The 17667-nt window shown below is 43.0% G+C and overlaps 1 protein-coding gene across 1 annotated transcript in view; it reads right to left on the bottom strand.

Moving 5' to 3' along the window:
* Positions 1-17667, bottom strand: part of LOC126335354 (monocarboxylate transporter 12-like) — a 576599-nt gene that overhangs the window by 24246 nt on the left and 534686 nt on the right. Inside the window, exons 6-7 of the mRNA XM_049998541.1 lie at positions 12422-12707; positions 3638-3812 (exon numbers count right to left, since the gene is read on the bottom strand). Of these exons, the coding sequence (XP_049854498.1) occupies positions 3638-3812; positions 12422-12707 (461 nt within the window). The remainder of the gene's footprint in view (positions 1-3637; positions 3813-12421; positions 12708-17667) is intronic.

The following is a 17667-nucleotide window of genomic DNA, read 5'->3' on the forward strand; positions in this document are numbered from 1 at the left end:
CATGTTACCAACGTAAGAACAGAATTCCACAAAGCTCCTTACTCACGCCGCGATACAGTACTTAGAGCTCGTGCATTTTCCAGTTGCAATATGGTGGAGCGTTCGACATTTTAAAAGCTGTACCTTCAGAACATCATTACTATGCACCATCATTATACCGCATAAGTGCTGCAACATACAATTATATTGAGAAAGCCGCGAGCTCAATCGTGGTTCTATGTGGTGAGTGAGGGAGGAGCAGGTGTTGGTGCTCAGGTCCTATTTCAGCTAGGAACATGGGATGAAAGGATTTTGAATTACCTCGGACCAAAGGCCATTTGTACAACCATTCGAACATACGTCTTACCGTATCTATGTAACATTTGAACGACGGACAAGAGCTGGTGCCTGGACATTTGTATTAAACCATGAGTTCCTCTTGAAAGAGACGTTAAGCAGGCCGAAATTAATGTTTAGCTAATGACACCATTTGTATGTCCACTGTTCGAATTTTGCCAGCAAATACGTGCAAAAGCACGTTTCTCTTGAACATTTTTGAAGAGTGCCACTTCTATACCTTCAACTTCTACGAATAAGTTCAAACTTTGAACTAACGTAGATAAACGGTTAAGGACAATATATGAACTTATCCACTTATCTTTATCTATTGTGGAGATAGGAGGTAAATGTAGCATATAAAAATAATTCTCACGTGAACACAATGCGCATAACAGTGTGAATTCTCGCGACAAAACTATAAACTTGATTTCAAAAAACTATCTATATTTAAATTTTATGTGCAAAAACAAGATTTTTGCAAGGTTTTTTACGATCGCCACTTACGCAAGACGTATTTGGAAAGTAAGATCTGATTAGGCGCGAAATGAAAACCATTGTGAAAATCCGATGGAACTTTGCATAGATGTGTTGGACAGTGTCTTTAATGTGCCAGTAGATAGTTTCACGTCACTCTTTTCAGTTCAGAGCGCAAAGTGACCAGGTAGTAATGCCTACAAAACTGTCTTCCACCAAGTAAGTATGTGGATCTGGTGAGAGATTTCGCCTGAAGCTATGCAGCCCACATGACATAACTGTCATGTGTTTCTTTCTTCAAGACGATTTTCAGCCGCATTCTACAGGGGCAATGAAGACGCTCCCGCAGCGATTTCAATGGGAAGTGTTTGATCACCCACAACATAGCCCTCAATTGGCTCCCTCTATTTTTCATCTCTACTCACACGAACTGCTGGCTTCAAATACAACATTTTGGCACAGACAACGAAAGTAAGACTGGCGTAGAGAATTGGCGGAAAGCACAGGTGGCTGCTTTCTGTGACGAGGGTACTGGAAGTTTGTACAACGCCACGACAAATGTCTAAGTCGGAGGGGCGACTATTTACAGAGGCAGCCGAAAGGTGAGGGTAACTGTTGCGAATAAAATATTTTTTATTTTCACTGTGGTTTTCATTTCGCAATCCATTCCACCTTACTTTCTGAACAGCCCTCGTATGTTTCAGACATGTGTGAATCGGTTCAAATTTTGTAAGATGGTAGACAAATACATGTAGTTAAGCTCGTCCTGTTGTTTTGTGAAAGCTCTATCTGTTGGCATGATATAAACAAATGCTTTGAAAGGTAATTAAAAAAACCATACTGGGTCAGTCGTCGACAGGGTGAACAAAAATCTACATCAGTTGTCAAGCTAAGGCAGTCTGATGTCAGTATTACGGAAGAGTAATAGTTGCGAACAAGAACGTAAAATGCTCCTTCCATAGCTCAGAAAAAGCGAATATGTCCTGGCCCAAGTTACCGACGTAAAAGAAGGAAACTGCCTTTCCGACGTATCTGGCAGCCTCAAAGATTTTTGAATAAAAATATCTTGATATTTTCGCTCTTTTTTACTTGTTAACCCTAGTTCCCACTGTAATGAACTCTATTCATATGAATGTGTGTTGTCTGTTCTTTCGGACATGTTCGAAAGAACAGGCAACACACATTCATGCGATTTGATAGGCCTAGATGCGAGAGAATCCATCATCTTCAGTGCAGATGCACAAACACATTCGGCCTCCTGTGGGAATCTCGGTAGAACGAAGATGAAGGAAATAAACAGGGATAGCTGACGCTCCATGGGTGTGTGCATCGGCCGTGGGGAGGTCCGAGATAGTCCGTGCAGTTGCGATAACACTGTGTCCCGGATGATGCAGTGCTTACGGCACATGCCTAGTAACCAGAAGATGCCAGGTTCGAACCCCGGTCAGGCACACATTTTCTCTCGTCGCCGCCGACTCTGCGTAATATCCCAAATATGAAGTCCAGTTGGGATGTTCCCTCATGGAAGAAATCCACTACCATATCCATCAATTCAAATTTTTTGTGGTCTTAAGTCCAGAGACTGGTTTGATGCAGCTCTCCACCGTACTCTATCCTGTGCAAGCTTCTTCACCTCCCGGTACCTACTGCAACCTACATCTTTTTGAATCTGTTTAGTGTATTCATCTCTTGGTCTCCCTCTACGATTTTTACACTTCACGCTGTCCTCCAATACTAAATTGGTGAGCCCTTGGTACCTCAGAATATGTCCTACCAAGCGATCCCTTCTTCTAGTCAAGTTGTACCACAAATATATCTTCTCCCCAAGTCCATTTAGTACCTCCTCAGTACTTATGAGATCTACCCATCTAATCTTCAGCATTCTTCTGTAGCACCACATTTAGATAGCTTCTTTCTCTTCTTATCTAAACTATTTATCGTCCATGTTTCACTTCCATGCATGACTACACTCCATACAACTACTTTCAGAAAGGATTTCCAGACACTTATATCTATACTCGATGTTAACAAACTTCTCTTCTACAGAAACGCTTTCCTAGCCATTGCCAGTACATCCTCTGTACTTCGACGATCATGAGTTATTTTGCACTCTAAACAGCAAAACTCATTTACTACTTTAAGTGTCTCATTTCTTAATCTAATACCCTCAGCATCACCCGATTTAATTCGACTTCATCCCATTACCCTTGTTTTGCTTTTGTTTATGTTCATCTTGTATCCTCTTTTCAAGACATTCCGTTCCGTTGCTGTTCCAGGTCCTTTGCCGTCTCTGACTGAATTACAATGTCATCGTCGAACCTCAAATCGCTATTTCTTCTTCAAGGATTTTAATGCCTAATCCGAATTTTTCTTTTGTTTCCTTTACTGCTTGCTCTATATAAAGATTGAATAACATCGGGGAGAGACTACAACCCTGTCTCACTCCCTTTCCAACCACTGCTTCCCTTTCATGCCCGTCGACTCTTATAACTGCCATCTGGTTTCTGTACAAATTGTAAATACCCTTTCGCTCCCTGTATTTTACCCCTGCCATCTTCAGAATTTGAAAGAGAGTATTTCAGAAAACATTGTCAAAAGGTTTCTCCACGTCTACTAATGCTAGAAACGTAGGTTTGCCTTTTCTTAATCTATTTTCTAATGTAGGTCAATTCAAATATGACACAATAAATTTAGTGCAGACAGGGATAGTGCCTGAATAAGGGAGGAGTGCAAAACATCGCTCGTGTGAGAAATGGTTTCGAGTTAGTATAGCGTGTATCTTCGTGAGTTTCTACACTGCGGATGATCTTACAGCGGCAGCTAAGTCAGAGTGTACGTTACGTACCGATGCCGACCATGGCGGCCTGGCAGAGGTACTGCCTGGAGACGAGGCACTGGTCGCTGGCTCGCACCACCATCAGCCCGAAGCCCACGCAGCCCAGGGCCGTGGCGCAGCCCAGGAACGTCTGCAGAAGCACCAGCGCCCGCTCGTCCAGGCCCTCGCGCTGACCTTGCAGGGCCTAAACACCACAGCTTCACGTCAGACAGAGCGGCAGTATCTCTGCATGCAACTAGTTACACACAAATACATGGAAGTGCCAAGGAAACTGGTATAGGCATGCGTATTGAAATACAGAGCTAAGTAAACAGGCAGGATACGGCACTGCGGTCGGCAACGCTATATATAACAACAAGGCGCAGTTGGTAGATCGGTTAGTGCTGCTACAGTGGCATGTTATCGAGGTTTAAGTGAGTTTGAACGTGGTGTTATAGACTACGCACGATCGACGTGACAAAGAATCTCAGAGGTAGCGATGAAGTGGGGATTTTCCCGTACGACCATTTCACGAGTGTACCGTGAATATCAGGAATCCGGTAAAATATCAGTTCTTTGACATCGTTGCTCCCGGAAAAGATCCTGCAAGAACTGGACCAACGACGACAGAAGAGAATCGTTCAACGCCACAGAAGTGCAACCCTTCCGCAAATTGCTACAGAGTTCAGTGCTGAGCCATCACGTGTCGTCGTGCGAACCATTCAACGAAACATCATCGATGGGGACTTTCTGAGCCGAGGGCCCACTCGTCTACCCTTAATGACTGCACGACAAAAGACACTGGACTGCTGATGACTCGAGACATGTTGCCTGGTCGGACGATTCTCCTTTCAAATTGTATCGAGCAGATCGACGTGCACGGGTAAGGAGACAACCTCATGAATCCACAGATCCCGCAAGTCAGCAAGGGATTATTCATGATGGTGAAGGCTCTGTAATGGTGTGGTGCGTGTGCAATTGGAGTGATATGGGATCCCTAATACGTCCATACACGACTGTGAGCGGTGGACACGTATGAAAGCATGTTGTCTGATCACCTCCGTTCATTCATGTCCGTTGTGCATTACGACGGACTTCGGTAATTTCAGCAGAACAATGCGACACCCCACACGTCCAGTATTGCTACAGAGTGGCTCCAGGAACACTCTTCTGAGTTCAAACACTTCCTGTGGCCACCAAGCTTCCCAGACATGAGCATCGTTAGCATATCTGGCATGCCTTGCAACTTGCTATTCCGTCCCCTCGAACTCTTACGGAGATATGGACAGTCCCGCAGGATTCATGGTGTCAATTCCGTTCAACACTACTTCAGACGTTAGTCGAGTCAATGCCACGTCGTGTTGCAGCACTTTTGCGAGCTCACGGGGGCGCTACACGATATTAGGCAGGTGTACCAGTTTCTTAGGCTCTTCTGGCTATAAATGTAGATTAAACTTCAGAGTGTTTCTCGTAGGTTCATCCGATTTCAAAGAACTATATAAAATGAGACAGATGACTTTTCATCCATGTACATAGCCAAAATTCTAGGTTTAATTTTTACGATTGCCGTTGGGATCTAAATTTTCTTCATTGTTCACAAACGTTCCATGTTCCTCAGGAAGAGTGATTAAAAGTACAGCCGCCATGATCAAGACAGACCATGAATCAGCCTGTTATGGTTGTTGCATATGTTGTAGGATTGTAAGATTACAGGAAATTGGCGTTAGTGACAGCGACTACGGAAACAGCAAACACAATGTGAACTAGTGCGTCCTAATTAAGAAGCTCATTTCCGAACGGTACCAAACACGAAACGTTAAAAAATGAGATAATAGGCTGCAGCACTACAAAGAATCATTACCTATATAACAAAAACTGTTGTGAATGCCAAAATGAACCATAGCCTTTATATAGTTCTCCTTAAGACTTGCTGTTCATGGTGAAGAGTACCAAATACAGTATTATTTCGTTTCCAAGGAGAACCATATACCGGTAGCCAATCGTTGGTCTTCTTGGTAATGACGTCACACCCGAAATGGCCGACGTCTGTGCACATGACATTGCATGTCGTAAGGACGTGTCTGGCGTTCTTTTACGCCCATTGCAATTTTTTAATTAAATTATAGAGTCTGATATATCAGATGAATACTGTGAATCACCAACGGAAATTCCATTCAACAGCTACCAAAATTGACACGATTGTTTGCCAAAAGGTGTCAAATTGATATTTACCTATGCAATAAGAATTAAACAAATAAACGTTTAATAGAGATACTAGGCGTAATGTGTGTCAACATATGTCTGAATATAACAACAGAGCAACGTAACATATTCTGATGCTACTATAGCTGTAAAACGTTTCTTGCCACTCCTGTTATAATTTTTTAGATTTGGTACCTTTTGGAAATGAGTTTCTCGATTAGGGTCTCCTCATGAGCTCAGAATAAAAAGTCGATTTTCATATTATCTGATGACTGAGTGAAACAGAACTATCACAAACTAATTAGAGATATCAAAACGAACACCGAGTTGGCTTGGGGCTTAGCATCCTAACTGAATTTTGTTACAAACTGGAAATAGCTTTCAGATATTACTGTGCGAAATACTTCCTTCCAACAGCGCAAGGTATGCACTGGAACTCTGTTTGAATTCCTCGTAACAGTCACTAATAGCACTTTGTTCGGATTCAAGTACCATCACCCTTTGCTAACATGTTGGTTGGATGTACTTACACACTCATATTACTTCTGGATCAAGGATACTATCATATAATTCAAAAAATATCTTACCATTGCCTTGAGTTGCTGCGAAAATTCTTTATTTATACAACCAGTTCCCATCGCCTGACCATCTTCAGGTTCACAAAAATATTTGCAGGATTAATTTAGGAAAAATCGAGATCGTGTACTCATTCATACTTACACTACATAGCACAGTTTGTATACATTGACGATGTAATTTATATTATGATATGATAACAGTGTGTACTTCATGGTTCTATGATCTGACGACAGTTGATTTCTATTCAACCTAATGTGACACTGTAAATAGTTTTATGAAACTGATGATGATCAGACGACCGAAACTTGTATATGTAAAGAATTTTACCAGCAGCTCAAGAAGACAACAAAAGGTTTTTGAAATACGTAAAAACCGTGGGGCGCCACCTCCCGGAAACGTATTAGTACCATGTTAATTTGTGATTTACATCCACACTGTAGAGCCCAGATCTAAATTAAAAGACGGAAAAGCTTAAGGAATTCTAATCATAACATGTAAGCTTTCACGGCCGGCGTCTTCATTGATTAAAACGTCCAGGCTGAATTGCCGTGGTGCATATATAAAACTACTTCTCCTTCCTGACGTTTCGTTGCCGGCTGCGGGTAACATCTTCTGAGGTGAGTCGGCGACTGGCTGCTAGGCGCTAGTGGCCCACTTACATAGAGAGCTTACATGGCGCCAACACTCTTCACGTGCTTTCCACTGTAAAACTATCTTTGGCTAGTGCCCTCTCTCTCGATTACAGGTAATCGATTGTTGCTTCGTTGGTACAAAGCCGACCGCCATATCTTGCCTAGTTTTAATACTTCTTCTTTTCTATTAAAATTATTTCCGTGCTTGTAGATATCTATTGTTTCTCTATACATGCGAGTATAATAAAGTGAGGTCCTATCTATCACGTTGGTCTCACTAAATTTTATTTCGTAAACACGTTTTCAAGACGAGAGAGATGGCACTAACCAGAGATAGTTTCAAAGTCGAAAGCACGTGACGAGTGGTGGCGCCATCTAAGCGCTCCATATAAGCGGGACCAGCAGCGCCTAGCAGCCAGTCGGCGATTCACCTCAGAAGATGTCGCCTGCAGTAAGCAACGAAACGCCAGGAAGGAGAAGACGTTTTATACATGGACCATGGCAATTCATCCCGGAAGTTTCAATTAATGAATAATGCTTAAGGAATTGGCTGATATTTAGTTTCACCCTCCTAATATTAGGGGTTTCCGTCCTGCTGTTACAGGTTCAAGTGTATCGGAGAAAACAGTTCAGCTCACATTGTTTACCATGGGAGACTGGAGTAGATGGCTCTTAACGTATTCCAACGTTGACCCAACGACATCGTCAGTCACGATTGCAGTAAACACAGAATCTCCAAAAGTCGTCCGTGGGTCAATGGAAAAGCATCACATCGTCTGATTAATTGCATTTCTTGTGACACCATGTCGGTGGTCATTTCCGGAAACGTTGTCACCTAAGGGAACGGCTCCCGGAAACATGCACCTCACCACGGACGAGAGCGTTTTGGGGACAGTATTATTATATGGGGACATTCTACAGGACTGTCGTGCAACTTTGATAGTGACGAAAGCATCGTGACAGCTACGGATTACGTGACTCTTTTGCTGACAGCCTGCATCCCTTGCTACTTGATGTCTTTCCAAAGCGCGACTGCATCTTCCAAAATGGTAACTAATGGCGGCGCAAGGCTAGAATCATGCCACACCCCTTTGATGAACATGACAATGCACTTAAGTTCCGTAGCACGCCTTAACTGAAGCTGTAGTCACCAAATCCACTGATCTGAAATCGATGGAGCAGTGCTATGACAATATTGACTGATAGTTCCATGCCCACAAAACAACAGATCATAATTTGGTATAAAAGCGTGGTCTATGCATAAATCTGTTGCGACGATGGATTTGTCGAATCCATGACACGTACTGCCTTCCGATGGTGGACAAACGCGCTGCACCGACCGAGCGGTTCTAGGCGCTCCAGTCCGGAACCGTGCTGCTGCTACAGTCACAGATTCGAATCCTGCCTCGGACATTGATGTGTGTGATGCTCATACGTTAGTTAGGTTTAAGTAGTTTCTAAGTCTAGGGGACAGATGACCTCAGATGTCAAGTCCCATAGTGCTTAGAGCCATTTGAACCATTTGAGCCAAGCGCGCTGCTGTCAAACAGATCGTCATGATGTTTTGTCTCACCGATGATTCTGCATTGCATACCAGCGGTTGGGTAACTATTAACATTAATTCCATCGAGCATAATCGCTGTATAGAGCATTTCACACTGTGGAATGAGGGGCTACGCCCACCAAGAACCATAATTCGGCATATTCTGTAGAAAGACAACAAACACACACACACACATATATGTATAGACAACTAGCACCAACACATAATCAAAGATGACCAACGCCAGAAGGTATCGACGTTGTTGTTGTGGTCTTCAGTCCAGAGACTGTTTTGATGCAGTTCTTCACGCTACTCTAACCTGTGCAAGTTTCTTCATCTCCCAGTACCAACTGCAACCGACATCCTTCTGAATCTGCTTGGCGTATTCATTTCTTGGTCTCCCTCTACGATTTTTACCATCCACGCTGCCCTGATCCCTTGATGCCGCAGAACATGTCCTACCAACCGCTTCCTTCTTTTAGTCAAGTTGTACCACATATATCTCTTCTCCCAAATTCTATTCAGTAACTCCTCATTAGTTATATGATCTGCCCATCTAATCGTCAGCATTCTTCTGTAGCACCACATTTAGAAAGCTTCTTTGCCGTCTTGTCTAAACTGTTTATCGCCCACGTTTCACTACCATGCATGGCTACACTCCATACAAATACTTTGAGAGACACCTTCCTGACACTTAAATCTATACTCGATGTGACAAATTTCTCTTCTTCAGAAACGCTTTCCTTACCATTGCCAGTCTACATTTTATAGCCAGCCGATTTGGTCGAGCGATTCTAGGTGCTTCAGTCTAGAACCGCGCTACCGCTACGGTCGCAGATTCGAATCTTTCCTCGGGCATGGATGTGAGTGATGTCCTTAAGTTAGTTAGGTTTAAGTAGTTCTAAGTTCTAGGAGACTGATGACCTCAGATGTTAAGCCCATAGTGCTCAGATCCATTTGAACCACATTTTATATTCTCTCTACTTCGACCATCATCAGTTGTTTTTCTCCCCAAAAAGTAAAACTCATTTACTACTGTAAGTGTCTCATTTCGTTATCTAATTCCCTCAATATCACAGGATTTAATTCGACTACATTCCATTATCTTTGTTTTGCTTTTGTTGATGTTCATCTTATGCCCTCCTTTCAAGACACTGTCTATTCGGTTCCACTGCTCTTCCAGGTCATTTGCAGTCTCTGTCAGAATTACAACGTCATCGGCGGACCTCTAGGTTTTTATATCTTCTCCACGGATTTTGATTCCTACTCCGAATTTTTCTTTTGTTTCATTTACTGCTTGCTCAATATACAGACTGAATAACATCGGGGATAGGCTACAACCCTGTCTCACTCCCTTCCAAACCACTGCTCCCTTTCATGCCCCTCGACTCTTATAACTGCCATATGGTTTCTGTACAAATTGTAAATACCCTTTCGCTCCCCGTATTTTACCCCTGCTACTTACAGTATTTGAAACAGTAGGTTTACCTTTCCTTAATCTTTCTTCTAATTACCGATAGTGAATATTAATTACCAACGAATGTGCAAGTGACGTGAACTGGAGCGCAAACTCGGGTTAGGTAAGGATGGGGAAGGAAATCGGCCGTGCCCTTTCAAAGAAACCATCCCGGTACTGGCCTGAAACGATTTAGGAAATCACCGAAAACCTGAATCAGGATGGTTGGAGACGGGATTGAACCGTAGTCCTCCCGAATGCGAGTCCAGTGTCCTAACCACTGCGCCACGGGCGACGGGTAACAGGACAATGTTCTACAATGGTAGGTTTGCTCGTCTGCTGTAATCGTGTATGACTCTTATGCTCAGTACACAAGTTGTCCATGGTCTACATGCCCTGACCTTGTATGTTGTATGACATGCTACAACTGCAATAAATACGAATGGCATCCGCCGTACGTAAACCAAGATCATTCCTCACTAGAATTGGGTTTTACCAAATTTACGGTTCCGTAGTTTTGGTACACTGCATAAATGGTGTTGTATATGGTGGGATTATAACCGGATATTATTAATCGTGTGTCCAATATGTATTTTACGTATTTACAGAATATAAATTGCATTTTATAAGTAATAACATTTATATTGTGACGCAGAAGAAGGCGTAATTACATGAATGACGAACACTAACTTCACTTAACGAAGGTTTATTCAGCACTCGCACATACAAGAGCGCGGAGCGAATTACCTCCGGCCAGAACACATACGGTACATATACAGTTATAGAACATTCCAGTACAATCATTCTTGACATTTGTGGATGCTTCTAGAATGTACACGAACCGAACATAGAAATTAAAATTTCACAGTATTGAACTCACGACCCTCCACAGCCTAGTATCATAACAACTACACCACGTTGACTGTGCTACCCAGCTTCCTCTGCGGCAATATATATACAATGGTTATGTAATAATTGTTATTATTTTGTTTTCAATAGGACATTTTTACGATGAACAAGGACGAGAGTTTCCTGTTATTATTGATAAGTACGAAATTTGTTTCTGAATAACAAAAACATACTATGTAAACATTGGAAGAAGTATTGAAGCGATGTTTGATATAATTTAGTTTTGTGTTCTTTTTATTTAAACATTTTATTGAGTAAATAGAGTTTTCTTTCGTTGTATGATAAATGTGTATCGTTTCCTTTGTTTATACTATGACGTCCGTTTCCCATTACAAAGCAACAGTTTCCTAATAAAATCTAAATTAAATACTGAAAATTTCAGTTTTGCAGTTAATTTCGTTTATTTTTAAATAAGAGGCACGATGCTTATTGGGTGTAACAAAAACGTTCCGTAAGTTGCCCAGCGCTTTATATATCCTCACACAGTTTGTAGAAAATTCACCACCTCCTGTTTTAGAGCAATCTAGTAAGAGATTGATCGCATGCATAAAGGTCAAAGTGGTTCAAATTGCTCTGAGCACTATGGGACTTAACATATGAGGTGAATAGTCCCCTAGAACTTAGAACTACTTAAACCTAACTAACCAAAGGACATCATACACATCCATCCCCGAGGCAGGATTCGAACCTGCGACCGTAGCGGTCGCGCGGTTCCAGACTGAAGCACCTAGAATCGCTCGGCCACACCGGCCAGCGCATGCGTAAAGAAAACAATCGCTATGAGGTAACGCCAGATAGGTACGCAACACACTTAAGCTACAGGTAACATTCGTACGACATTAACAAAACTACTAGGAAAACTACCGTAGCCTACGCATACATGATGTAGGCCACGGTAGTTATGCAACTTTGTTCCTTATGCTATCTGCAAAAGTCAAAACGGCCGTATATTTATGTACAATTTTAAAGTGTGGCCTGCTACGGAATTGTTCCCTGTGGATATCAGGGCGTACACAGACTGCAGGCAGAGAACTGCAGGCAGAACAAAAATAAGCTGCTTGGTTTGTTCGATGTGACAGTCGGAACATAGTTACTACACTATGTACAGAGGCGTGTTGACAGACGACTTACCAGCCGAGCGAGGTGGCGCTGTGGTTAGCAGACTAGACTCGCATTCATGTGGACGGCGGCTAAGCACGCGTCCGACCTTCCTGATTTAGGTATTCCGTGATTTTCCTGAACCACTTCAGCCAGATGCCGGAATGATTCCTTTGAAAAGGACACGCCCGATTTCCTTCCCCATCCTTCCCTAATCTGAGCTTGTGCTCCATCTCTAATGACCTGGTTGTCAACGCGACCTTAAACACTAATCTCGTCCTCTTCTGAAAGTGGCGAGATTAAGCTGAGAAAAGGTTGGGAATTTGAATGGGCGCTGGTAACCGCGCAGCTGAGCGCCTCACTATGCAAACATCATCATCATCCTTAGGACTCACCAAATAGAAGAGTGGTGAGTAGACTCCGAAGGCAGCGACGGCGGCGGCCAGCATAAGCAGCTGCACGGCGCGGATGCGCAGAGGCGTCAGGTCGAAGAAGGGCTGCTTGGGCTGGCGGTGCTGCGGCGTCTTCTTCAGCTTGACCTTCTTGCGCTGATTCTTCAGGTGCTGGATTGCGCGCCGTTGCGGGTGGTACATGGACGCAGAGCGGTACAGCATTCCCAGGAAGAAGGCGGCGCACAGCAGCACCGTCACCGCCTGCAGACCCAGGCGCCAGCCCCACTGCCTGCCGGAAGACCATCGCTCACTCAGCTGTCCCGCCAGAGGGCTTCCACTGCTTATTGGCAACCAAAGTTTGTCAAGAGCAAAACTCAATGTTCTAGTTGTAACTCTACAACACAGTGGCTAAACGTATCACATTACTTATTTTGCAATCTTTGACAGGGCGGGACAAATAAAAGTGACCTGGACGAGTGTATACTATTGGACGCGAATGTATGCATATAGCCAGACCTCATGAAGCGCACAGCACGTATACGCAAGACACGAGAGCCACTCCAGTTCAGAGCATAATGCGGTTTGTGTCAGCATGAATGGAGCAGTGAATAGGCGACGACGGTACTCAGTTTGAAGCCGGTGTTCATTATAGAAAGTTTCGTGACAACAAAGTCGTGGAAACGGTGTGGTTAGTTGTTTACTGAGAAGTTTAATCGCGTCAAAGTACCCTGCTGAACATTGCAGATGTGACTGCACCAATTGAAGCAGTCGAGCTTCGATCCGCCTTCAGCAATATACCGACCAGACCCCAAAGGTGAAGACATGAATGGTGGTTACCTCCAACGTCTGTTATATCAGGTTAGTGCTGTGTTTCATTTCCCCTGCTGTGTTTCTTTTTACCTGGGAACTGGGTTCCCTGGGCCACTTTTATTTGCTCCGCCCTGTGTTATGACGTGGTTATAGTGGAAGTGCAGCTGCTCACAGAAATTCAGTGTGGGCTGTGACTCTCATACGGCAGCGAAACATGGTAGATATGCTAATGTGTTAACGAAGAACCGACCCACGCTAGAAAGAAAATTAGTTCCAATTTTGGCCACCACGTGCAGATCTGACAAATATCCCTCGTATTGCTAAATAACCTTATCGGAAACAGGTCACAAACGTTTCCATCTCCCACCTAACATAGTCAGATTTTACCACAATAGCATCCTAACATCGATAGTAGGATACAGATTAGGGGTTTGGTCACACAGGCTCACGAGGGTCATGCCTACCATTGCTGTAAGCAGGGTGCAGCGAAATATGCTTCTGTGTTCAGTAGGAGCATGTAGAACACTTCCTGGGGGGACGTTTCTAGTGCTATTCGTGATCTGTCCACTAGATATCAAAACTCGGGAGCAGGATGCCTGGTATTGGGTGAAGAAGGAGAGGAGGGAAGAATTAATGGAAATAATGGGGATTTATGTTGGGGACAAGCTTGGAATAAAAAGGAGAGGGTTAGAACTATGGCAGGATCAATGGAATAATGTGGAAACGGGGCACAGAACTTAAGAGCTGCTGCCAGACATAGAGGAACGTTCAAAGCTCACATGCTTCAAACCTACGAGAGGACAGCTGCACTTCATTACTGGACATGGGCCCTACCCGACATACCTGCGTCGGTTTTGGAAGCGGGCTGCACCAACGTGCAGCGCACTCCAGACCATGTGGTGTATGAGTGCCCACTTTTCAATGACGCTGCAAATCAGCTCAGACAACAACTTCCAAACAAGACACGCAGCTCCTGCTGAGGCAAGAGGACACATTCAATGTCCTAAATAATCTTTCCTTACGGAATTTCTGAAGAACAACCATACCGACTTAGACTCTGTGCACCTTCCCTTTTCCGCTGAGGCCTGGACGTGGCCAGCCGCTTCACGGCTGGGATCCGCCTTGCCTTGGATTTGGGGGGAAGGGTGTATATTACCTACCGATCAAGAAAAGCACCAATATTTTCTAATGCCGTAGCTAAATCTTGTAGTTTATCTGATTGTAGTCATTCACAGGCTTCACACTACCTGTGTAGGGTCTGTGAATCGATCAAATTCAGGCTAGTAACCGTTTATCAAAATAATGTCACTATAAGTGTGGGAAGTTTACAGGTTCAAAAAAATGTTGCCTCTACACACCGTACTATTACTACGTCACTGCCTAAACTGTTTAAGAGACGGTCGTGACAATGGCTGACTAAAATGTATAAATCATTTAAACGTTGCAAATTATTGGCTATTTGATCTGTAGCACTGTTCCTACTTAGAACGAGAAATGGGGTCACACAATTACCGGAATAAATCAAATCAGTTGAAAGGTATGAAACGTATTTTTCCAGCTGAGTAGTGTGTCTTCCTTTAGTGTCTGTGTCACTGCTCGTATTTTAACTTGTGATTGTTTCGTTCATTCATTACAGAGGTCTATCTCTTACCTGTCCTCATTGCTTTCCAATTAATAAGTATACATAACGATCTACATTATTCTTTCCGAAGAATTTCGTCGTGTAGAAAAGATAATTATGCACAAAAAATTTAGAAACAATATTCTTTTCTTCTCTAGAGCAATTGTTTATAAATGTAATCGTTATCAAGGACAAGTGACTTCAATACTTCTGGTCACAGAAATCCGAAAACCTAGACGTATGAAAAACCAGGAAAATTCAGCATGTCCTCCTACTGAGTACGTATGTGGCTATAAAAGTCTTTGCACAGGTCAAGCAATACACGTAAATTATAGGCCGTTGGTTTGTGGGCGCGGAGGTGGCACCCGATAGCTTCATAATTTTGTTCCGTCAGATTCAGATCAGGCGAGTTTGGTGCCTACAGAAAAAGCGTCCCACGAAACAAGAGTTCGCTGTAACGTTACTCTAACAACTACAGCTCGTTTCTGACCTTGCAACACTGACAGTTATCCTTCTGAAACGTTGGCGTCGCGGAAGATATCAAGCCTGAGAGGATGCAAGTGGTCTACAATAATGTTCACGTAGCTCACTGCTGCCGTGGTGTCTTGTTACTGTCACAGCTGCCATGGAAACACAGATAAACGTGATTACAGCATAATACTGTTCTCTATAACCTGCGTCTGCAGCGTGGTGCATATGTCGAGCAGCCATTCTTCTGGATGAAGATAACGCATGTGGCAGGAATAAAAGGAAAAAAAAGTCAGAGGTCAGTTCCATCAATACCCGAATGTGCTACGAAAAGTGGACAGTCCTACGTCAGCACGTGAAAGACATTTCTACGATTGACTAGAAGCGTAAATTTCTTAATGTTCTTAAATACAGTTTGTGTTTTACTGATCTGGTCCCTAAAGTTAGTTTTAGCTGACTTTTATGGAAGAGAATTAGACAATATTTCGTTTCTGTGATTGGCCAGAAGTGCTTTACTGCATTAATCAGAACATTCTTTCAAATAAGTTAAAATTTTATGGCATCACACAAATTCTAAACAATGCACAAGTCTTATGTAAGTAACAGGAAACAAAATGTGTCAGTCCGAAATAAACAATCAGTTGTCATTTGTTCCCGAGATATCATCCAAGGACCTAATGACTTCCTTGAGCGTACTGCTTTATCAGTTACGCTATGAGAATGTCCTGGATTAAATTCCAAATATCTCCACAACATCTCATCAAGCGAGGACATGTGACGTCGCTGATGGTGATCAGTCTGTCTGGTAGGGATGTTAAACTTGGTGGCTCCCTTGGTTCTATTTACGACGAGTAGTCCAAGTGCCGGCACTTGGTTCCGCAGTCTCCCTCCACGTTATCCACAACAAAGCAAACGCTACACTACGTTGAACAAGCAGTCATCACAGACATCCAAATGACACAGGTACACACTTGACACTCTGTACCAGGCTGGAGGAAGGCAGTGGCATAGGACCTAGAATGACGTTGCAGTATTTCTGTATCTGGTACCTACACTCGTTTCCTGAGTATGGGACTACTCTGACTTGATTACACCCTACGTCTGCTTAGTTGGCATATTATTCAAATTTTACGCAAATGGAATTTCGGAAAGAGCTGTTGGCTGTGGTGTCTGGCGTGAAGTACATGCAACGTACACAAATATTTTATCCTCTGACATCTATTACAATTTTATGTTGACAAGAGCCTCTAGCTGTCGGCATTTTATAGTAGGCATTCATTGTGAAGTACGATACATGTAATCTGGCTGCTATTTAAAGCCATGCCTTGGGAAAATTCTTGTTTTGTCAATTTTGTATATGACCAGAGCCGCACTGCTTCATCTAATCTACTGTACCGTCGTGTGATGTAACAAGACCCACTGTTTCTGAAGAAGATATTTCTTCAAATATCGAAATCTAGGTAAAGGGCTAGTAAATCTTTGCAAGTGGCTGATGATTTGCAACCTCTTCATTCAATGAACTGTGGAAAGTCTCATTATTTGAAACCGAGTGAGGTGCTGCAGTGGTTAGCTCACTGGACTCTCATTCGAAAGGACAGAGGTTAAAAATCTGTTTCCGGATATCCTGTTTTAGGTTTTTCATGATTTCGCTAAGTCACTCTAGGCAAATGCCAGAATGGTTCCATTGAAAGGGCACAGCCAATTTCTTTCCCACTTTTTCAGGCAGCCAGAGCCTGTGCTCCGTCTCTAATGACCTAGATGTCGACGGGACACTGAACCCTAATCTTCCTTCCTTACTCCATTATTTCATGTAGCAAACCTGTACGATATAGGAGAGGGAAGAATAAGTAGGCTGAGCTTCTTGCAGGAAAGGTACACCAGGGCCACTATCACACAAAGGAAGATACCTGTGCTTTCTGGTGTCAGAGAGGTACCATTTAGTATCAGGATTCACGCACACTGTTTTGAAAGACTGCAAAATAACAGAAGAGCGCCATAAAATGCTTAATAACGCACCAAAAAAAATAAGTTTGGCTTATTTCATCAAAATACTGGATGACAGTAATAAGCAGAACTAACTCTGTCGTTTAAAAAATTTGGAGAGCTCTGAAAGGACAGACATCCTGTACCTATCTGAGCAAGACGTAACCACTGGGTTAGATTGTAGTCTAGCATAACAAATGAAAAGCACGAATTTGCTTTTGTTCTACAGTATAACTTTTATTGTGTTAACCGGTTTTCAGCTTACAAGGCCATCTTCAGACATTTACTGAGATAAGTCTTACTCAGTAAATGTCTGAAGATGGACTTGTAAGCCGAAAACCGGTTAACACAATAAAAGTGATACTGT

The sequence above is a fragment of the Schistocerca gregaria genome, chromosome 2 (assembly GCF_023897955.1).
Source record: "Schistocerca gregaria isolate iqSchGreg1 chromosome 2, iqSchGreg1.2, whole genome shotgun sequence".
In the NCBI taxonomy this organism is placed as follows: Eukaryota; Metazoa; Arthropoda; class Insecta; order Orthoptera; family Acrididae; genus Schistocerca; species Schistocerca gregaria.